General features: G+C 37.7%; 1 protein-coding gene across 2 annotated transcripts in view; it reads left to right on the top strand.

Annotated features, from left to right (window-relative positions):
* Positions 1–23161, top strand: part of GRXCR1 (glutaredoxin and cysteine rich domain containing 1) — a 36855-nt gene extending 13694 nt beyond the window's left edge. Inside the window, exons 2-4 of one of the 2 annotated variants that reach the window (XM_053976847.1) lie at positions 12982–13221; positions 20996–21061; positions 22976–23161. In XM_053976847.1, the coding sequence (XP_053832822.1) occupies positions 12982–13221; positions 20996–21061; positions 22976–23155 (486 nt within the window). In that variant the 3' untranslated portion in view covers positions 23156–23161. The remainder of the gene's footprint in view (positions 1–12981; positions 13222–20995; positions 21062–22975) is intronic. The other variant, XM_053976849.1, reaches the window with a different exon arrangement.
* Positions 23162–23684: the final 523 nt, after the last annotated feature.

Raw genomic sequence — 23684 nt, 5'->3', positions numbered from 1 at the left:
ACTATAGCGGGTATTCCAATGCTGCGGCCAAGTTAAAAATAAATGGGTCAGAGCAGACGTTGTATTTTTCATGACAGCCATTTGCTGCTGATCACACAAGTCTGTTTCTCTGCAGTATGAAATGTTCTACTGAGTGATCCAGCAGTGCTTACAGACACATGGGGTCAGAGTTCACAAACCAGGACTCACTTAGAGCCATGCTGTTTGCAAACTTTTCCACATGATTGGAGATATCAAACACTTTCATCTTTATCTGTCTATCCTCAGCAAGTCCTGTTCTAGTTCACTTCCGACTAAAGTCATCCTTATTTACAGAATATTCTCAAAGAGGATATGAGGTGGCCAATGATTGTCCCCAAATACACAACATAGGTTCAAACACCTAGAGCAGTGTGATAAATAAGAAGCAAGATTAAAAGATGCTCATGACAGGAGAAAATAGGATTTGAGATCCACAACTACTGTTTCAGGCAAATGTATGGTGTTTCTTTTTTTTTACAGTTCAGGGTGTTATCATGGGAAATGGTACATAAGCAAACAGCAGAATTACCACCAATGTCTGAATATGTAGTAGGATTAAACATTCCCTCCCAAGAGAAGTAAACATATTTGAAAAATCTTACTCATATTGTTAGAGAGAAATCCCCAAAGTAACTTAAAATGTCAGCTGACAGTATGGAAAATAACTATGCCACAAAAATAACTAGTAATTTATTCAAGTATTTCATAATACATCCAAATATAAGCAAGTCTAGAGGTGTTAAAAAGTCCTTTTTGGTCAAGTGACCAAACACTAAGTACTAAACAGAGAAATTTCAAGTAGATCTACAAGCTCCCTCCTTCTGTTTCTAACCCCTCTTGTTTTGAGTAGAACCAGAGAACAGAAAGGCCCAGAAGAAAAAAAAAAACAAAGCAAAAATTGAACGATGTTTTTTAAAACTGGAGAAAAAGTTCCATTTTATCAAAGTTCAATTTTCATTTCACTCTGTATTTATTCTTGTTGCTAGCGATAAAAGATAGAAGTGAAATAAACACTGATCAGCTGTTGAATAATAATTATTTTCATACTCCTACATATAACTGTTATCACCAAGTGGTAACTCATAACTGTTAAGCAGTAGGAAATTAAATGATGTAATCTAGGACAGATCTTCTAAGAATGGAGACTTATTCTCAGATTTCTGGGGACTGTAGTTTTTTTAGAATTGTGTAATTAATACTAACATTCTTTTCATGACCCATCTGGGATCCATTGTTTCAGTTCTCTGGTCTTCCACACTATTTACAGGCACAGCTTCAGGTAGGCAGATGCTATGCAGCTCAAGCCATACATTTTTAATTTACTGATAGCAACATTTCCTTAGGTGACATGCTGTAGACTTTTTTCCCCTCTTTTACATTAATTAGTTTCTGTTTGCAAGGTACACTGAAATAACAATGACCTTCCAGTTTGCCTGTTCTCTAACTATTGTCTGTTAGTGGACACAGAAAACATATAGGAATGATAAACTGAATGATTTTTACTTTCACATTTAGTTTGACTTCCCAATTTCTAGCCATTTTAAAATGCCTGTATCTTACTCATGTATGAGGCACATTGCATAAAGTGTTATGCTGCTGTTCTGTGAGCAAAGTCTTCAGTAAACTGTCTCCAGATAAACAGCTGAAAATAGTCAAAGCAGAAATTCAACTCTTTCCTTGTCCTTTCTCATTGATGTAAAAAGTCATAAACCCTCCCTGGGATAATTTTAAAGCTGGGTCCCCTTAGTTTCACACAGATCAGACATGTTACTATAGCCAAAATGAATCTAACATGCAATGAAAATTCAAGCCAAAATTTAGTCCTAAATTAAAATATCTCCAAATGCTCACAGGATTCATGCAACAACATAATGTTCGTGTAGACATCACAACTGTGTGCAATCGTGTCACAACATCAGCCATATCTGCCAGAAATAATATTCTTCTTGCAGAAGAGAGAACTTTCTGTTTGACCACTGATATGCAATGCTTCATAGCAGATTTCTTTGGACTGGGTGGGAATCTTATTGCAAATTGTATACACATAATCAAGTACTTCACAACTTTTGTAAATTTTGTATGTGATGATTTTTAAAGGAATTAAGTTACACCAAGCAGTACAGGAGATGAGATAGAAAATGATGAGTGGGTATTGGGATTTAATGGGTAAAACACAATAGGTTATTACTGGTGGAAGCAAAGGTCCTCCCCTCCCCTCCCCTCCCCTCCCCTCCCCTCCCCTCCCCTCCCCTCCCCTCCCCTCCCCTCCCCTCCCCTCCCCTCCCCTCCCCTCCCCTCCCCTCCCCTCCCCGTTCTGTAGACATATTTGAAAAGATAAAGCTAACCAAGAGCCAGAACTAGTGGAAACCAAGGTCATGGCAAATGATGCTGGCTGGGTTGCAGATACTGAGTTAAAGTAATTAGTTTTCAGAAGATCTTGAGTGGTAATTATACAAGGTCTGTGACTGTGAATACAGGGAATTGGCTGGAGGGAAATAAAATAGGAACACTCATATTGTACAGGGAATTCAGGAGATAAATCAAATTCTTGTGGAGAAAACTGAGTTTGCCTGTGAGATGCTGGAGAAAGCTCTCTGGTATCTGGATTCATAGAGATATCTTGGAGGAAAATGGAAGAGCTGTGATTCCGGTTTTAGAAATATTGTTTTGGAACCTGAAAAGCTGATGTTTGGCTGTGAAGAGACTAAAATAATGTTAAGTGCTCTGTATTTTCATTGTTAAGATGATTAGGTTAATGTGTTCACTTGGATTCAGAGAATTCCTCAACAAACCTATCAGAGAGGGAAGCAATACTTTGAATTCAACACATTTCAGACATAAACTGCAACTGACAGAACATGCCAGAAGGGCAGAGTTCATCTGAAATGATGGCACTGTACATGCTCCATGGCAATGCATGGTGATGATCTCATACAAAAGGGCAAGATATTTGTGACACTTGCAGTGAGCATAGCTGACCAGAAACTAGGAAACTGTGCTCACCACAAAAGCTCCAGGTTCCATCTGGGGACATCTATCTGCTTAGTGATGTGAGACCTCTGGTGTGCTTCTGTCTCATTTTGGTTGATTCATTACATGCTCAGCCCTACTGAAACAAAACAAGGAGGTGCCATCTACTTCTGAACTTGGCACCATGGAAATGAGCTCCCAGCCACTCCCACAACCCACCTGCAGCACAAACTTGTCATTTTGACCTGATGTACATCTCATGAAAAGGTAAGAGCCTCACTTAATAGCTGTCAGAAACCTCAACTGTGGCAGTGAAGTACTCTGTCTTAAAAGCATGAAGCCAAAAGTGAGAGGCAGCAGAAAAAAGGGTTCCACATGCTGGCAGTGTCAGAGGAAATAAAATCACTCCTGGAGGCCTGGCAAAATTGGGTGTTCATTTTAAAACTTATTTAGAAATGAATTACTTTGACATGAAAGAGAGATGAAGAGCAATCAGGCTTTCTGGGGGGAAAGGGAAGCTTACTCTGCAATCTGGTCAGATGTTTGAAGTAAAGAAAGAAAAAGGGATGAGGGAAACATGAGTTTTCAATTACAACTTGAATTCAGAAGTTTTGGCAAAGACAGATGAATGGGAGTAGGTAGGTTTTTTTTAACACCGTATTTCAACCACACTTCCTGGTGACCAACAGTGAGTTTAATTCTTTTGTTCATTCTTTTGATTACAGCTTAAAAATACCTGTATTTTAACTGCATCTTATGGTGAATTTTCTTTGTAACTTTTTTAGCTAAAAGAACAAACCATAGTGTAATTTTCACCAGAAACTCAGTTCTGTCCAAAAGGTAATTTGAAGTTTTGCAAAATTTGTGCTGGTTTACCATTTAATTTTCCTGAATATCACGCTTCATCTGTACCTGACTGGCACAGTCTAGTTCTTAAGAGGTGGTAATAAAATTTAATAAGCACTTCTAATCAGCATTTATTTTATGCAGTCAAAGACCCAAGAAGCAAATCAGAGGGCTAATATATCCTATAACACTGTTACACAATCGTGCAGAAGTATGGGTTTCAATTTCCTGATCCAGTGATTACACCAAACAAAGAAAAAATGTTTATATTGCTATTCAGATTGTTCAGCTGAAAGCCATTTATCAAACGTAGCAGATAATCAAACAACAGGAACACTAGCTTATAAATCTCCTACTAGCACTGCACCTGTGGAAAACAAATGTTTCCCTGGTTGGATGCCAGGTTACAGAACACTACAATCAGCCTTCCAATACAGAGTAGGCACAGAGGGGAAATATGGCATAAGCCGATGCCAAAGAAAGTTCCTTTTTAGGACAGGTGTTGACTGGAGTTTGCACAATGTGTAATCACAGAATCATAGGATGGTTTGCATTGGAAGTGACCTTAAAGATTATCTAGTTCCAACCCCCTTGCCATGGGCAGGGATGCCACTTGCTAGAGGAGGTTGCCCAGAGTCCCACATTCACAACTTCTCTGGGCAATGTCATGTTTTATATAGGTTAAGGTAGATATTAACCATGCTCATATTAAATATACTGTAAAACAGCCATAAAAAGAAAAAAAGTACTTATCAGAAACAGCAGCATTTTCCCACTGAAAAACTGAGCTTGTTTTGCTGAAATAAAAAGTTTTATGGTCTAGTGTTGTTTCCTGTCTCAAAGGAGCCATCTTGAAAATACTGTATTTGTAAGTAAAGTAATCCCAGCACCTTGTCTCTTGTATAGCAAGTCTTGTTAGTCTTAAATGAATTGATGAAGGAAAAAGAGGATAATATAAGAACAGGCTGTTTGATCAACAAGCATCAGAGCAACAATTAACTTTACTCTCTCCTTTCCCAATGAGTTTGTTTCAGAGATGACAAAATACAGTTACTAAACTAACTGATGAAAAAACAAGACCAGAATGTGCCATGGCCCTGTCACTGAAGGCTGAGAAACACTCAAGCTCTCAGTGAAAATGAAGATCAATGTCAGAAAAAGCAAGTGTACTTCCCATGTGGTCTGAGCCCATTTTGCTCACCTGACAAGAAACCACTGTATTTGGTAAAATGCATCCACTAACTCCCATGGAACTTTATCCAGGTGAATAGTCACTAAGTGTACTCAAAGAATTGTGCTCCAAGAGATAGAAACTAATTTTATGAAGTATACTCCAGTCAACCTTCTTAATGACAAATACATTGCCTTTGCCTAGTGTAAATACTATGAAATACTAGGAAATACTGCTGTTTCATTCACTTTATTTAGTGAATACCTTGTGAAAGACAGAGCATTCTCTCTGTCACATTTATTTTTACAAGGCTGAATCTTGGTTACCAATTAGAACTGGTTGAAGGCCTTGAAATGTATGTGTATTGTTAGCCAAACAAATAGATATAAAATAATCATCCTAGAGTAATTCTTTACATAGCTTACAATGATTGATAAACTCAAAAGAACCAAAGCAATGGGACAACACCCAAATCCTGATTTGAAGTGCTACTTAATCCAGGAAATATTTGGCTACAGACGTATTTTGTAGGAGAGATCATAAAGAGGCTGAAAGGTTGTGATGAGGTTTCAGTTGGCTATTTTAGTGTGAGATCCCACAGCACACTTTGAAAATTAAAGGGAATGTTATCATATGCCTTGCTGAAACTTGGCTTAGATATTTTCTGACTGCTGCCTTAACATTGCACTGGGAGGTTCCTGCTGTAAATGGCAAGCAACTGAACCTGTCTGTCCTCAGAGAATTATTGCGTATTATTTTTGCATGGTGATTGTGATGGCTGATGAAAATTTTTTAAAATAAATTTCTTGTGTTAAGGCTGTTAAGAAAATTGTACTATGCTGAATTTTGTGTTGAATTTTTCTGATGTGAAAGAAGCCATAAAGATGTAGTGATAGGATTATGGGGAATAACTTCCAGCAGAAGGAGGGTAGGTCTAGATTAGATATTAGGAAGAAATTCTTACTTTTGGTGGTGGTGAACAGGTTGCCTAGAAAAGTTGTGGATGCCCCATCCCTGGAATTGTTCAAGGCCAGGCTGGGTGGGGCTTTGAGTGACCTGGTTTAGTGGAAGGTGTCCCTGCCCATAATATGGGGATAGACTTCGAGGTCTACTTCTGACTCAAACCGTTTTATGATTCTATGATTTTCTTTGGTAGTGGAAATTTCAAGGCTATTGGCAGTCCATCTTTTTACAAGCAGAAAGATTACTCGTAGGACCATATGGCTGGCTCTAATATTGTATTGATATTTGTTTTGTGCTCCATAGTATTGTGTTTTGCTTGGTGCTGTTATAAGGCTAATGTGAGGGGAAGAGGACACTAGCAAATAGAATCACAGAACTCTGCAACAACTAAGGGTTATTCAAATAATGGTAACAGCTCAGCTATTACCTCTCTTACCCTGTTCCCTACATAGGAGGCTCTGCCTGAAGGGGCTTCATACAAATGTCACCGGAGAGTCTAGGTAAATCTTGTTTGGCTTCTGCTGAATACAGGAATGGTTCGAAAAACTGCACAATGTGAAAGGAGGTTGTTGGACCCTCCTTGTTTTGGCTTCTAGTGTCTCACGTAAACTGCTGAGAACAAAACTGTTTTCAGTAGCTCCTGCCTCTTCCCCTTCAATCTTTGTAAGGACTGTCTTTGCAGAACAGAGAAATGCTTCTTCTCTCTTACCAACCAGAGGAACATTTCCAAGGGTCTCCCCAGAGTCTCTCTTTTATTTGAGAAGAATTTCTTGGAAATGTCAAATTGGTAAATATGAGGTGTGAGAGAAGTAAGGACTGAAAAAGCAAAAAAGAAACAAGCATTATATTACAGTATTTCTTCCCAGGAGAAGTGTAGACTAGGTTAGAGTTAATCACAGATTTGCTTCTGATTTTCAAACATTTCATTTTGTCCTGTCATACACTGAATGGCATAAATACATTAATAAGAAAATTCTGATAGAACTTTCAGCACTTGATAAATAAAATGCAATTAGATGTAGACAGATAGTGATCTTCTTTCAACTAATTTGAACATATTTTTCATTTATTTGAAATAAATTTTGCCCTGGCTGACTTCACAGTATTGCTGTGCCCTGTTGAACAGGAGCTGCTTTTACTCCAGAGTCAGATCTAGATGTGTATCACGTGGTTTGACTCTAGAAGCTATGGAGGCAGAGGCAACAGGGTCTAGCAGAGACCACGAGCCCTGGGGAGATAACTTGCCCTCTTATCAGAGTTCAGGTCACCTGGGAGCAGGCTGTAACCTGGTTGTGTGAGTGTGTGCTGGATGAGCAGCAGTAAGGACACTGAGGGTGAGGACTGTTTAGATATGCAAGTCGTTAGATATGCAAACGTACATACAAAATATGTATGTATGTGTATATATGTATAACTGGTTTTCTTCTGCTCAACATTTTTGTTGGATCATGAGTGTTGCATTTACTCATGGAAGCATCTCTGGCACAAGGTTTGTAATGTGTTCTAGATTCCTGCCTCAGCCTACTTAGTGAAGCAGATACTTCTGCCAGTCAGATAGTATCTAATTACAGAGCCAAGGGGTGCATAATTCAGCAGAATGCTCTGAGATGTTGAAAGATGATATTGTGAGACAGAGAAGGGTATATCATCCCTTGATTTAGGTCACATAAGCAATTCAGTACTGCATAAATAACATGTTGAGTGTTACACCTGAATATAGTAAAAACCTTTAAAAATGTGACAGGTGATAAAGCATTTCAGCTTTTATCAAAGTACTATAACAGCTAATTTTTTTTTTTTCATTTATTATTTTTTTCTTTAAAAGACTCAAATGTAAATTTGTGGGTGATGCTTCCATTGAAATTAATGATAATGTAAGCATGTAAATAGCTGTTCTTTTCAACCGATGGGGTTAAAACACGTGTTTATACTTTCTTTCTAGAGAGAGGATTAAAAAAAATGCCATGACTACTTTGGTAGTGTTGCTCTCATGGTTTTCATTTGCAACCAAATAAAAATGAGGCTAACATCATGAGTACATTATTCCTCTCACTGATGGACTTGTCTGTTTAGTTGTTTGCAGACATGGTCATATACAAAGGTTTTCAAAAAGCAAATTTCACCACTGTTTTAGGAACAATCACTTTATGCCCCAAGGGATAGCAGTGGTTCTTAAACTACAAGCAGAAAAGCATTGGCTTGGACCACTAATAGCTATTAGTCATGCTGCAAAAATATCCATGATAAGGGTTTTGGTTCGAAGATAAAAAGCCACTCAAAGTCACCAAGGCAGACAAAAATGTTGTAAGATATATTAAATAAAATCTATAGTGTTTAGAGAGTGATTCACGGCAAATATGCTGAAGAATTAATTCGACATTGTTATTCAATTGTTAATTCTATAAATTCCCTTTCCAAAGAGAAGAGAAGTATCTGCTCAGTCTGGCAGGACTGGTCAGGGCCAAGGTAACTATGAGACCAATAGGAAAAGATGGACACTTCTGCTGCTGCTTCAGTTGCAGCTGTACCCCAAAATCAGTGATAAGATATCATGGAGAAAGTCTGAACCCAAAAATATTAATGAGAGATGAACGGTATTTATTTGGCTTTCAGAAGCACCATGGAAACATCTGACTATTTTACTCTTTTTTCAGAGCTACTGAAAAGTCTGGTATTGTTGAGACAAGTGTTATAGGGAAAAGGCAAATTCTCAAAGACAAGTTTTAGGAGTATGATTCTCAAATATTTCATATTTCTGAAGCTATAGTAATACAAACCAGTTTTTTTTTTTTTTTAAGACACTCCAAAATTTTCAAACAACTTGGAGATTCATATATTCTGTAATGTATTTGTTGTACAGTTACATTGACTACTGGGATTTCCTTTAAAAAAGGTTCAAGATTTCAGTGACCTTCTCTTTGTTTTATCATTTACTTTGTTTTGTTTTACTGCCTTTTTTTTTTTTTTGGTCATATTTTTCATATTTTTATATTTACATTTAGTGTCTACTACTCTTGTTCTCTCTGTCCTGACATTTTAGGTTTTGGTTTATCATCTGGTTTTAGTTCTGTATTTTCATCCCTTTTTCAGTCCCCAGAATCCCTTCAATTTGTTTCTCATCTGCTTGTTCTATTAAGCCTTCTCTTTTTCATCAGCAATTTCTTCCTTTCTTTTGTGGTGCCACTTGATAAAGAGCTCACAAATTTAGCCTCATGGATGACATCCCTCAAGATTTCCCCAGTTAAGGATTATATTTAGTCAACCATGTCAGATGGATGCCAGTGGGATGGCAGAGGGATAGATTTTCCCCAGCTGTACATAAGGACAGGGCTTTGAACAAACTGGTCTAGTGGGAGGTGTCCCTGCTTCTGGCAGAGGTGTTGGAAGTAGGTGATCCTTAAGGCCCCTTACAACCCAAACCATTCAATGATGCTATGATGCTATGATTTTCAAAAGCCCTGACTGACCTGATAAAGAAGTCTGGGAAAAGACTGAGTCAGGCACAAAGTAAGTAACATTGTGGGTTTTTTTTTTGTTCAATCATGAATAGGATTGAACTGGTGAAACAAATTACTTTTTCTCTATAGACAGAAAAAAAGGGCAGCTGTTTCTTAGGCTGGAAGTGGCAGCTGTGCTGTGAAGTGATGCAGGTCATGCTGCTGCTGTTGCTGACTACATGATTCTCCCAAGGAAAATACAAGCTCTTCAGGCTGAGACAGTAAAGCAGAATGTGCCCTTAGACTCTTGGGGAGATGGTAACATTGGGCTGCTAAACTAAGAGCTGTAAATGATGTAGAAGTAGAAGACTACTACTAAAGCAACTTTACTTCCTCCTGAAAACTTAAATTTCTTCCTTGGCAATCTTTCCATGTAGGCACTTTCTCTGAAGCACAACCTCGGCCTACAGGGTTTTCCTGAATCTGACACAGTAGTTGCCACCTTAGGCCAAATGGTATCTGTTAAGTGTTGCTTACAATCAAAAGAGAAAAAAGCCTTGCAACAGTATTATCATAGTAAAGTAAAAAGCAGACCTTTATTTGGAAGCTTCCAGGTGTACCAGTGGTGATGGGCACACCTGGCTGGATTTCTACAATTTTTACAAGGTTAATTAATTAGGATATATAACAGATATGCCCAATAGGAGATTAATTTGCCCCTGTAACCCAACCCTGGGTCAACCCCTTGGAGTTGGTCCAATGGCTTCTTTGCTCCACTTCTTGTTATGATGTCTCAGATTCTGGTTGGAAACCAAAACGTTCTTCTTGTAGGCCATCTTCCTGACAATAAGACTAAACAGTATTTCAGGAATTTTTTACAAGGTTAGCTTATTGTTCTAATATATAGGGGAAAGGGTAGGAAAAGTACTGGTGCTACAGCCATGCATTAGCTATCTAAAAAGCTACAAATATATGAAAAATATATAGAAAGCTTAGGGATCATAAGCTTCTTGCTTCAATGAGAATTCCACCTACAAGAAGTGCAAATAAGTGGTTAATATAAGTTCCTCCAAATCTTTTGATATATTCATCTGTCCAACTTCACAGCTTTATTAAAGTTTTGTCATGCCCATTAACCAGAGAATAGCCTTCTGTTTAATTTCACCTAAGTTTTATATGCATTTGTGAGTTATATGAGGTGATTTGAATTTCAAGTTTGCAAAGCAAAATTGTGAAAGTTCATTTTTGAAAGTGTCTTTCTTTTCATTTGTTTACATTGCTTGTTATTTATTATGGTTTTGCCACAGTTCCAACCTAGGAAGAAAAAGCACAGTGTTTACTGGTTTACTTCAAGAGTGTATTCTGGTAATTAAATATTACAGTTTTCAGCCTCTATATTGCTTAGAAAAGTAAGAATTAATATAGATTATAACCCCCCTGTTGTTCATTACCAATGTGGTTTTCAGACAGGTGGCAAGAAGGATATCTTTCCATGGTAAAAGTCCTTGCAAGGACAAGTTGTGTACATTTGTAGCACAGAAAACAAGGGTTCTATGAAAATTTCCCTGAAGAATTGTTTAATCAATGTTCTTGATACTTCTTTGCAGGGCAAAAAGTGGTATTTCTTCACTGACACATTAGGAAAAAAGAAAGGAATAAACATAAAAGTGACTCTTTGTACATCCCTTCCACTTGATATCTTTCCGGATCACTTTACAACTTTCCATTTTTCCATCTCTTCAGCTGCTTATTTGTATGCTGTAGGGACACCACAGTCCTGATGCTTTACTAGATAATGTCTGTACCTATGGTGCTAGCCTCTGGTGTCCGGGAACAAGCAGCATTAGAGATTAGAGCTATGGAGGAACAAGAGCTTCCATCCTGTTTCACACTTCAAAATGTATTGTCACTCCAAAGAGGAAGAAATGAGGAATATGTGAAATTTTCTATTTAAGTAATATTTTAAGAACTTCTTTTGGTTACTTATGAAAACAACAAACTCCTCTTCCTTCAAGCAACCCATGTGTGGTTACTAAAATATTTTGCAGTATTTATATAGAGTACTTGTCTTTTATGGAGAGAATGAGCTAATTCTCTCACTTGGAATGTGTGAACGATATGCTGGAGGAGAGTCAATACTGCAGTAGCAGTGTAACAGATTTTCAACCTAGAAGATAGGCTGCAGAAAAGTTGCCCATTTTTTATAAAACTTGTTCTTAAAATTGAATTTCTGACATCCGTTCTATGAGAAAAAATATTGACCTATCACAACATGATTCCTTTCCTGAATGGGAGATGAAAGCCGTGGCTATATATGTTGACAATTACACCTCAGTGTTCTATAAGTGATCTGTGAAATGCAAATATTTTTCCTGAGAACTCTTTCCTATGTGAAGAACCTTGTAAACACCTCTCTAAGCAGAATATACTTTTTCAAGGATTTTTTTTGGTATTCAAGTAGTAAGTTAAATCATGACTGCTTATATTGCAAAATCTGCAATGGCATCTGCCCAATTTAACAACTGTGTTTTTATAGTTAATTAATGAGATAGGTAAAAAATTATCTTTTCACCCATCAAGGTTCATTTTGCATACAGCGCTACAGTGTAGTAGAGATATCCTTGCTTTTTATTTTCTAACTTGTGTTTTGACTCCTGAAATACTGATGAAATAAATATAATTTGCTGAATACAATGGATAATTTGGAAAGCTTGGAAATGCATTACCACCCTTTTAAAGCTGGGATTTTAGGTGTATGTTTGAACATAGTATCTTTATTTAGAGGAATTATTCTCAGGCTTCTTGAAAATCTATCACACTGTCTCGGGGAAATTAATCCCTGTAGTATTTACACTGTCTAATTGTTGTCATCCTAGAAAGGAAAGAAACAGCATAAACTTTTATATATTGAAAAGTGGGATAAAAAGTAAAATCTGAATTGTAGTGTGAAACTTTTTTCCAGCTAGCTGCAGTAGGTTTTTGATTGGACATTGAATACACAAAAAAAAAAAAATACACTTTTTTACTGTTGTTTGGATGTCAAAGTAATTTGTTGTGGAACTACATTAAAAATTAGGGATTCAGCTGTACCTTCTGCAGTCATAATCTAGTCCAGCATGGAGACTTAAAGTATTCTAAGCTAATGTTTGGTCATGGACATGCTAAGGCTTAGCTTAGGCTTTTGTCTTGAAGCAGATTGTCAATAACATCTAAGCTAGCAAGCTTAGTCTTAGTCTGGATACTATCAAACTCTGTGCAAACACAAGTGACTGTATTAAGAGAATCAGACATCAGCAGATCAGTGTCAATTTATTCCCATTTGGAAGTCCATCAGGATCTAAAATATATCTGTTTCTTGAAAATATATGTTGACTTACCTTCTCTAAGACTTTCCAAAAAAGTCAAGTTGCACCTTACTTAAAAACTTAAATTGCCTTAAATTGCTGTTTTTAAATGCTGTTTTTTTTTTTTGTTTTTTTTTTTTTTTTTTAATAATATTTTAAATAAAATCACTCAATACTTGGAAGATATTAACCCTTTGCTTAATGTAATAGGAACTATTTTTTTTTCCAGGTCTCAACAGTCCCAGAGTTTGGCCGCATAGTAATTTATACTACCAGTCTTCGTGTGGTGAGAACCACTTTTGAAAGATGTGAACTGGTTAGAAAGATATTTCAAAATCATAGAGTTAAGTTTGAAGAAAAAAACATTGCTCTGAACAGTGATTATGGAAAAGAACTAGATGAAAGATGCAGAAGTGTCTGCGAACTTCCCTCACTCCCTGTTGTGTTTATTGATGGCCATTATCTTGGGGTAAGTAAAGCATGAACCTATATTTTATTCTACAATTGGGAGGAGCAGATGAAATCTTGATGAATGAGAAGCAAGATTTTAAGAAAATTGGCTCCAATGCTGCAGTCATGGTAACAAGCTAAGACAGAAATCCTTTTGTAGTATGCACTGCACAGACCTTCACTGATAAGTTTGATCTGAAGATGAAAAAGATAACTAGGGAGTAAGAGGCAATAGTACATCTAAGATATCACCTGCTTCTTAAAAAAATATCTTATTTTGTAGTTGAAACCATGAAAATCTAGAGAAATTGATTTTTTTTCCTTATGAGAACCTGTATGTATGATTGACCCAGGAAGATGGACACACATAGCATAAACCTGTCATTTATTAATATCTGTGTTGAATTAAGAGACTAACACTTTGGGGTATCAGACTTTAAATATACATTGAATTTTAGATGATGTAGTCTGTATCAGGATCTGTAATCAACTGAACATATTTTAGATCCAAAATTGATTAATACTTACTTTTTAAAAAGCCTAGCTGTAGAAGAGAGAGAAGGAGAGCCCAACACTGCCCTACTGTAAGACATAAACTCCAAATGCAAAATCCCAATTTGCACACTAGTATTCTAGGTGTAGAAGCCTATTTACATTCGAAATCACCTTTTCATTGAACCTGTATATTTGAAATTTATTTCTTATAAACAGAAAAAAAAAATCAAAATAAAAAGATTCTGGAAAGTGGCACAAAGAAAACAGTTTGAAAACTCAGAGAAGGTATTTGTCTTGAGTGGTGAAAAGCTAGCAATTAGCACCAACTGCGAGGCTGTGATTTGTGAAGGCAAACTATATTTAAACACAGTGAGGTTACTGTGTTTGCATCACTTAAAGCTTTCATTTTCATAAAACATTTAAGTAACAAAATGCAGTGTAACCATCAATCGGGGATAATAAATATTGGGGCTGTATGAACACTTTCTCCTCTTTTTCCTCATCCCTTCCAAGATTTCCATGTTCTGCATGAGTTAGGCTGCCCTGAGCATTATAACAAATGCATTTGCAGTCAAAGGCCTTGCCAGATCACTAGAGCAGCTGTAAAACCATTTGTGTGCAGAATATTAGCAGACAGTGATTTTTACTTCATTGTAGAATATGCTTTTATCAAAACTCTGGTTTGGAGAGTTCTCCAGCCACACACGAGTAAAAGTGCTACATTTAAGAGCAGCTTAAAATTCAACAAGATTCAGATGAAGATTTGTTCATCTAATTATTATGTTAAAAGTGTAAGTAGTGAATTATGATTGACTCCAAGAAAATGTCAGTCCACACATGATCAATTTGTCAAAAGAATTCAGATAAGCTACTGAAACTGATTAAATAAATAATGCGGTTAACTGGAGGAAATGCCTGGATATGGTCATTTTTGGTATGATGGATTGCCGTGTCTCGTCCCAACTTCGCTAGAGCAGATCTATTGCCAGCCCTGGCTAGCTCCACAGGGCGAGAGGGCAGCGAGAGGCACTCCCTGCTGAACCCAGCTGGGCTTTAGAGAGTGCCTGCGTGGCTCCGAGGACACCGCTGATCCCACTGGCAAGGATGGAGGCGACACTCTTCTGGGGATAAGTCCAAGATTTATTGTGACTCCGAGGAGAGCCCCAGAGCCCAACAGCACTCGAAGAGGTCCCAGAAGAGAGTGAGCTCTGGGCCTCGAGCAGGCCCTGATATAGGGAGGGCAGGGAAACCGATCAGGCAATGGGAGAAGACATGGGAGTGGCCCCCCGAGGGAAGGACACCGGGGTATCCACTGAGCAGGGAGGAGGGGAGGGACCCCAGGCCATTGTCCATCACCCAGCGACCCCGGCAGAAGCTTCCAGACAGAGGGGAAGGATGGAAAAGTCACCAGGGCGGGGTCAGGGGCATGAGTCAGGGTTTTTGGGATTGATGGACACACACATGCTGATGGGAAAACCTGGGATGAACGGAAAAGGCACAAGGGGGGTACAGAGGGATAAACCATTTTGAACATACATACAGTGGAACCTAAAAACACAACTCCACAATGGATGGCTCATTAAGTTACTCCCAGTTGGGGGATTTTTTGTTTGTTTGTTTGTTTTCAAAGACTGTGAGAAAATTGTTTTCTAAAAGAGGAGTGACAGTGTAAAACCCAATAAAATCTCATTTAAGCTCTCTAAGTACTGTATGAGATTCTTTAGAGAGGTGTAGAAAAGAAGGCAAGTGAATTAGGAAGATAGCTTTTACTATGATCTAGACACATTTATTGCAGCAAGGAAATGACATTTACATTGTTTAGCACAAGAAAACTAAATTGGGCTACTAAAAACCAGGAAAACCCCCAGATATGGGGTGGGTTTTCCTGCTTCTTTTCCTTTCTCTTTTTTTTTCCCCTTAACTTGATGAGGTACACTGTAGTTAGCTGGAAAAAACTTTAGTTTAATGAGTTAATTAAAGTTATTTCATGTAAGAATGACATTATTTGTGGAAAAGCAGCTTTGCAGGCAGGGAACAATGCATGAGACAGTTCCTCTGCTCACAGGGAGCTCATGGCAGCGTGTGCCTCACCCCTCCTCCTGCACAAGGTCTGTGCCCCCCATGCTCTCCACTAATTATCATCATGGGAGGCACTGCTGCTTGCTGCAACACCATTCTGGTGTGCTTTAGCTGAGAGGGGATGTGCTTTAGCATGATGAGAAAGCCAAGTTCAGTGTGAGCAAGGCTAACATGGGCAGCACTCCGTGGCTGTGAGCGGAGCGCCTGTGGCTGGCAGGATGCTGGGGAAGAAGAGCCCCAGGAGGAGCCTGTCACTTGGACAGGCTCGAGGGACCTGTATGCCCTCATTCTGTTTGGTAAATGTGGCAAGCCCCATTATTTTATGGCAGTTATTTCTCTGTCTTAATATGTCTTCACAAGAGAATGTGAAATTCATTCATTTAGAGAAATAAGGAGGGGTGTGTGTTGAGAAGGTCTGGCAATCAAGTATTTCCCCCCCAGCTCTGTCAATTCACCTTCAGAAGACAGTGCATTGTGACCCCAAAGGCTGTATTTTGGCTGGAACCTGTGCTAGGCTTGTGTTTCATTAAAACGCAATTGAGAACTAATTACAGAATTTGGTCTCGTTGGTAACATGGATATTTCTATAATGGTTTTTATAGTAATTAACTTCTGATACACAAATGAAACACAGAAATCCCAAAGCCTGGTGTGTCAGTAAATAAATCATGCAATATTTTCCTCTTTATTTCTTTTGTTTTCATTTTGAGTATTTGTTTCCTGAGAAACCCTTCCCTGAAGGAGATTGCATGGAGCAGTACAAAGGAGAATCTATATTGAGCTATGCAGCTTTCAATGAGTCATAACGAGAAAAAATCCCAACCCTGAAATAAAATATGAACAATTTTGAAAGGTGAAAGATTATTCTTAATGAGATAAAAGTAATGAAAGCACCAAAACCCAGCATATGTACATCTGATAGAGTATATTGTACCCAAGCTATTCAGAAGCACGGACAAAGTTGTTTGAGCATTGCAGGCTGTGGGGATAAATATTCACAGTGCTGTGGAATTTATCATTGCCTGCACAGGGACAATGAAACAAATCCATGACTTGGGCAGAAGCAATAAAAAAATCATATTTAGCCCCTGTCAGGGAATGTACTGCATGCTGCAGTACAGCGGGGCTTTTAATTTCTTTTTTTTCAGGATTGACTCATTGTATTGCTTGACACACACTGTCTAAATATCAGTCTGTCAGGAAATTGCTGTTTCTTTCTGCTGCATGCTCTTTACTGGCTGATCTAATCCCTTCTTTTTACCTGAGGTTGTCTCTATCTGAAATGGAATTATGCCATCTGCTGGGATAAACCAATGCAGAATAAAAAATTACTTCCAGACAACAGAAAGCCACACAGAAAAAAAAAAATAATGGAGCATTCATTTAGACTTATAAAGCCATTCAGAATAGTTGAAGGTTTATGTATATATACATATATACATATATATACATATATGTATTTATACTCCTGGGAAAGGGATGCAAATAAAACAGCCAAATAAGTAATTCATTGTAAATATGTTAACTCATAGCATAATATTTAAAAAATACATGTATTTTTTTCACTTGAAATATATGATTGAATTCCAGCGTTCACTTGCCATACAAGTGAACCTTGATTTTTTTCAGATATGTGAATTTAAGACTGTTTTTTCTGAAGAAAATGTCTCCTGTTTAGTTTTCCCAGCTAGAATAAATGCAAACCAGCATTAGATTTATAGTAAAATTATTTTATTTGACACATCGGTTATGATCCTTTCCAAAGAATAATGCGACTGTTTTTGTAACTGACTTTTAGAAAATGCATGTGTAAAATATTTTTTTTGTGAAACAGGAATTAACAGTTTCCTTTTAGCTGATATCCAGTGGCCATATATATTTAGTTGTTCTCTGTGTTTTGTTAAATACATTCTTCTGGTATTCACTTAATGGGAGGATATGAATGGCTCTGTGCCAGTATTACTATTATTTAATTATTGCATTCAGTCACCTAGGCTTTTCCCACTTGTTTCCTCCATTTTGCAGTTTAACATGTCAGGAAACACAGTGTTCAGTTGCTTTTTACACATTAACCTTTCCCATTCTTTGCATACCAAATCCAGAATTTCTGGTGCTGGTACTATATTGCAGTGTCAATTGTCTCAGCTGATGGGCAGATTTCCAGGCAGTTATTTGTAACCCCTGTGTACCTGCTGCCAAGGAGCCCCTGACTGTGAGAGGTGTGATGTTGTGGGCAGGGACAGGACATGCACAGCCCAGCTCCTCAGAATGTCCCAGTGAAGATGTGGGCCAGTGAATGGTGAAGTGTGTGAGTGCATTTTTGCTGCCTTAACAAGAAGCCTTTTGCTTATGTGCTAGCAAAATAGGAAATAAGGCATGCAATTTATCTGCAATGCAAATGTGTCCACAAGAGGGATGCTGTGGGGCCTTGCTAATCTTTCTCAGTATATAAGGAGTGATGTGGAAGAGAGGCTGCTTCCCAAAACCCGCAGGTATTCTAGTAAAGCCAAATGCAGAGCCATATATCTGTGTTTATTCCTTGATTAAGAATTACATTGTGGAAATGGTAATGGTTTATATCCAAGATAGGTAGCAACAGACACGTTTATTGAACAGACAGAGTTGGGGCAGTAGAAAGCTTAGTGGACCTTGTCCTAGTTCTACAGTTAATGGGAATTTAATATTTGAAATATGATGTTAATTTCTGTATGTCCTCAAGGGAAAATAATTTTATTAATTAAAAGGGTCTGGAAAAAATGCTGAGTGATTTAGCCATGTCTGTGGCATTTCCTTGCCAATGGAATATCTGACTACAACCCCTGGACTCCTCCAGCATGGTAGAGATTCAGTAAAATTAGTAGACAAAGGATTCACAGGCTTCTGCTTTGAAATTTTAAAAAATGGGTAAAAAACCTGAAAACTCACTTCTCACTGAAGATTATGCCCATTGTCCCTCATACTCCTTATATTACTCTCTGGAGGGACAGACTATTTAAGGCTTCACGTTCCTTTCCAAGTAATTGTGGACTGAGCACAACCTAGGAGGTAAAAGAAAGTCATCGCTTTCTGGTCAGAAAGCACCTATTGGACTTAACAGCTGTGTTAATTACTCTATTAATTATGGATTCTGTGTGTTAAGACTCAAAGATCCAGAGGGAAGGTTAACCTCTACAGACTTTTACTTATATTTCACTTGGGGCAGCCATTAATCAGAGAAGACAGAGTGGCACTCAAAAACATTGATAGCCATTCTGATGTTTGGGTTTTAATTTAAAAACCATAGCTGTCTACTTTGAAAGGAACCCAGCTGACTGAATGTCATCAGAAATATAAATTCTTTAAAATATAAATCTATAATGGGAAACCTGTCAAGCATTTAATTACTGTGTTGTAAAAGCCAATTAGCATTATACAACATCACGGAAACATAGGGCAGAAGTTACAGGAATGCTTTTCCCTGTGGCAACAGAGAAGAGCAGCACAAGGTTTGTCTTAAGCTGCTGCAGTGTATCCAAACCCCAAGCTAATACTCCATGTGCTGCCTTGGCCACGTTGCTCCCATTGCCTGCTCCTCTGTGTGAAAGCAAAGATGAGAGGACAAGCATGAAAGGGGCCAACAGACTGCTAAAGCCTGCTCTACTGGGGAGTCAGACAGCCTCATGCACATGTTGGAGCTGGTGCACTCTGTGCCCGTGACCTGTAATGGATTTCAGGAGTCAGCACAATAAGGCCAGCTCATCAGTCCTCTGTCATCTTCTGTGACTAATTAACTACAACTAATTACCTTGTGTGACACTTATTTTTTTTTAAATATCTCTATTTGAAAGTGTAACACTGTAAGAGTAGTGTCCGCTGAAAATGTGGCTTTCCACAGCCACTAAGATATAAGCATTTTCCTTATTAATTAAAATCATCAAACACAGACTCAAAAGTGTTTACAAACCTAGAGCAAAAAGATTCTATAGGGAAAATAACCTTAGTAGGGTGTCATAAAAAGAGCTTTGAAAGGTTTAGTTGCCTTTAGTTGGCTTTTGGGCTACACACTTGTAGCCTCAGTAGTTCCCAGCAAGGTTCTGTGAAAAGTTGGACACTTAGAGGTACATTAGGGTCACACATGTATTCCCTGTGCTAACCAGCAGCTTTTCCTGTACTTCCCAGAAACTGGGAGAGGTGCTGGGGCTGACCATGGGTAGTTCAAACTAGTGGCACTTGAGATGTGTGCCAGCATCCCACTGCACCTCAGCCCTGTGCCAGTGTCCCACCACACCTTTTAGTTAAGGCTGGAAGCAAACTCAAAGACAAAATTTAACAATCTGGAAATGTAGGGACCAGCAAACTGAGGCAGCACAACAGCATGTACTCACCACGGGGTGAAGATGTGGCCAATTGCCCCGGCAACAAGCAAGGCCTGTGTATCTGTGTCTCAGTTTCCTCACCTTTTGTTGGTTTCTGGTTAAAATGTGTTTACAAGTATTTCACAATAATTAATATTCAATGAAATTGGTTCCCTAAGTAAAGTATAGATGTTCTTATGTGGTGCTCTAATTAGAAGAGAAGGGAACAAAGAGTTCCATATCTTCCCTAACACTAATTTTGTCTGCAGGTCTCTTAGCATTTACTTACAGGAGGAAAAAGTCCCCAACACTTCAGTAGAGCTTTGGCTCAGGATGCAGAAACTCTAAGAGGCCTAATGTAGTCAGATTAAATTATTATTATGTACTGTTGTGTCTGACTTTAATGTTGTTAGAGTGTTTTCATTAGTCTTTTTCTCCTTGTATTGTACATTAGGTACATTATGTCTTAATTCAGTGCTCAGCTGCCAGAATATTTGAAATACAATCTCCTCTTCTCATTTTGCTGTGTTGTATATTTATAAAATTGTATTTTTTTTACATAATAACTAGAAATATTTCTTATTCTGTCAGGAAACATACCCTGTAAAATAAAGGGAAGACAATCAGAATTTCCAAGCTATGTCACCTTTTGCAGAAAAGGAAATGTGATACATCACCTGTTAACAAACTTTAGGCATTACTATCAGACCTGTGATTAGATTCTCCTCTCCTTCTAGCTTTACTAAGGTTGACCTAATTGCAATATAATTAATGTGAGTCAAATTTGTCCTCAGCCTGTTTAAAATTTCAAGTCCAAATCTTCTAATCATCTCTGGTTTTTGCATGGTAAAATGCCTGACATTTTTCATCTTCTTTTCCCAATAGGGTGCTGAGAAAATTTTACTAATGAATGAATCTGGGGAACTGCAGGATCTCTTAACCAAAATTGAGGTAATTGTATTTCTGCAAATAAATATAGGGAATATACATTTACTACTTGTAATCAAGTAGATTTTCTTTTTTTACCATTTCCTTTTCTTCTACTATAAACTGATGAACCCAAATGCTTTTTTTTTTTTGCTTTTTTTTTTTTGTTTTACTCTTTGTTGCACCCTGTTTTGGGATGGAAGCCCAAAATTGTTATTACCTAGCCAAATGTGTGTCCTAATCTTGAGACAAAAAAGTACATATATAGGACAAACAATGTCAGACTACAGGAAACTGATAACTTCTCACTGAATACAATCACTGCTTCACTGCCTTTTGGTGTTGTTTTTGGTGTGTTTGGTTGGTTTGCGTTTTTTCTTTCTCTCATTTATTTTTGTCTCAAAAATGGGTTTACTGCAATTGCAAGGGGCAGTCTGTTTTCTTCTTTGCTGGAGATGAAGGAAGTGGTTCCACAAACTGCCATCTGTTCAAGGAGAAAATGGCCATTGTTCAAGAAACTGAGCTAAAGCAATTTTGCTTTGTTTTAGTAACTAACTCTATTAGTTCTCTTAACTACATCTAAAGGTATCTGTACATTTACAAGCCCAACAAGCAATAATTAATATAAAGATTAAAAATATTATTCTCCTAAAATTTTGAGATTATTTGCAATGATTTTCAATGAAGTAAACAGTCATCAAAAATTACAAAAGATGGGAGCACACCTGAGATAAAAAGAATATTAATTTTCCATTAAATATTTCCAATCTGGAAGAGCTAATAGTAATAGGAGCTGTTTGCCTTGTGAAGAACAGCAAGTTTATAAGCTACAGAACAAAAAGAAAAAAAAATGCCTTGTTTGCGTGTTCATCTGAGTTTTCAATAGATGAATGCAATTATTAATGGATTTGCAGAAATATTTTCATTTTTTCTTGATGATGCTCCGTATACTACATTTTCTGTGGGTATTTTACTGTACTCTGGTAATAATTTTTCACTAATTTTTAGTGGTACATAATTCCTCAGACTAACAGTAGCAGGAATTGTATGGATTTTTGTTCTTTGTGAACAAACCTGCAAAGTCCTTACTCAGCAGTGCAATGCTAAAAGATGTGGTGGTAAGTACACAAAGTGGCATACCTTTCCTTTCTCTGATTTGACCTTTAAGGCAATCATTAAATAAACTAGCCACATTTTCAGCAAGTGAAACTTAAAAGTGTCTTTGAAATCTCTTCTTCTATGCTCTGCTGTCTTTAATCCAATAAAAAAATAGAGGAAATTTATTGTTTTACTTGGGAATTGGGATAATTGAGAGGCCTCAAGCCTTCCTTCTGGGTATAACTGTTGGACACTGATGATCTTTCTTCTTTACTCATAAAGTTTCAGCATTCTACACACATAAATTTGAATACACCACTTATTTCCTTGAGTACCACTTGTCAGAAACTATGAATGGCTTTTTGATATCATCAGCTTTAACTGTAATAGGTATAATATGTTCAGCATGAGCATGCAAATGCAGAAAGTCATAATATTTTAATGTACAGCATAGAAAACATAGCATCAGCATAAACTACCTGGAGTTTGGATTCAATCATCGCAATACCTCTAGATTTAATCTAGACATAAACAACATCCAAGTAATGCATGCAAGCTATCCTTTCACTTGCTATTTGGGCAAGTGTAAATGCAGGCTACAGAGGTATTAAGTGACCAGTGAACCTGCAGGGAGCCTCTCTGACATTGCATGTGGATCTGGTCAAAGGAAAAGGCAGACTTACTGCTCTTCCATGGTGGTTTGCCATGGGATGGGTGGTGAGTCTTGCCCAAAATGGGAACCAGGATGTGTATTTTTAGCTGTCCTGGAGTCCTCATTGTCCTAGACCTTATGGTGGTTGATGAGGTAACATTTTTTTCTTTCTTTCATTCTTTGAGCAGAGAGTCCAGCACCCTCAAGAGTGCCCCTCTTGTGGGGGCTTTGGTTTCCTGCCGTGCTCAGCGTGCCATGGGAGCAAGATGTCCGTATTCCGGAACTGCTTTACGGACTCCTTCAAAGCCCTCAAGTGTACTGCTTGCAATGAGAATGGGCTCCAGCGCTGCAGGAGCTGTGCAGGCTAAAAATGGCATCTCCACATGTTCAAACAAATTTTATGGTACTGCACCAGTTTGTAATATGCTTTTTGTTTTTTTTTTAAATTAATCCATTTATCCAAAACAGTCAATAAAAATCCATTTGTTGTATACTTCTGGTTTGAGCATTTGATCTTTTTAATCTTCGATTGTCAACCATATCATGAACTCTAAAATACGTCTTTCTAGTATCCTTATGAGAGATTTGTAGTCTGGAAAACTTATCACATATATGAATTCTTTCTTTTTCTATATGGGATCATCAGCAATCATATGTGGTTTTGAGTAATGCACTGAAAATTACACCAAAATGAAGGTCAAACTTCCGGTTATTGAGCAGTGCTGTTTTCAAATTCAGTAAGAATAAAGATTTTGTAATGTGGACTTGCCCAAGACTGTTCCACACAGCACTTCCCTGAAAAATCACTAGGCCTCAATTCTGTCCTGAATTCTATGTGGCAACAGAAAAATAGAAACATTTCTTGAAAGTCCCATGAATCAAGTTTTTCTTTTAGTA

The sequence above is a fragment of the Vidua macroura genome, chromosome 4 (genome assembly GCF_024509145.1).
Source record: "Vidua macroura isolate BioBank_ID:100142 chromosome 4, ASM2450914v1, whole genome shotgun sequence".
In the NCBI taxonomy this organism is placed as follows: domain Eukaryota; kingdom Metazoa; phylum Chordata; class Aves; order Passeriformes; family Viduidae; genus Vidua; species Vidua macroura.
This window is presented reverse-complemented; position numbering and strand designations above follow the sequence as displayed.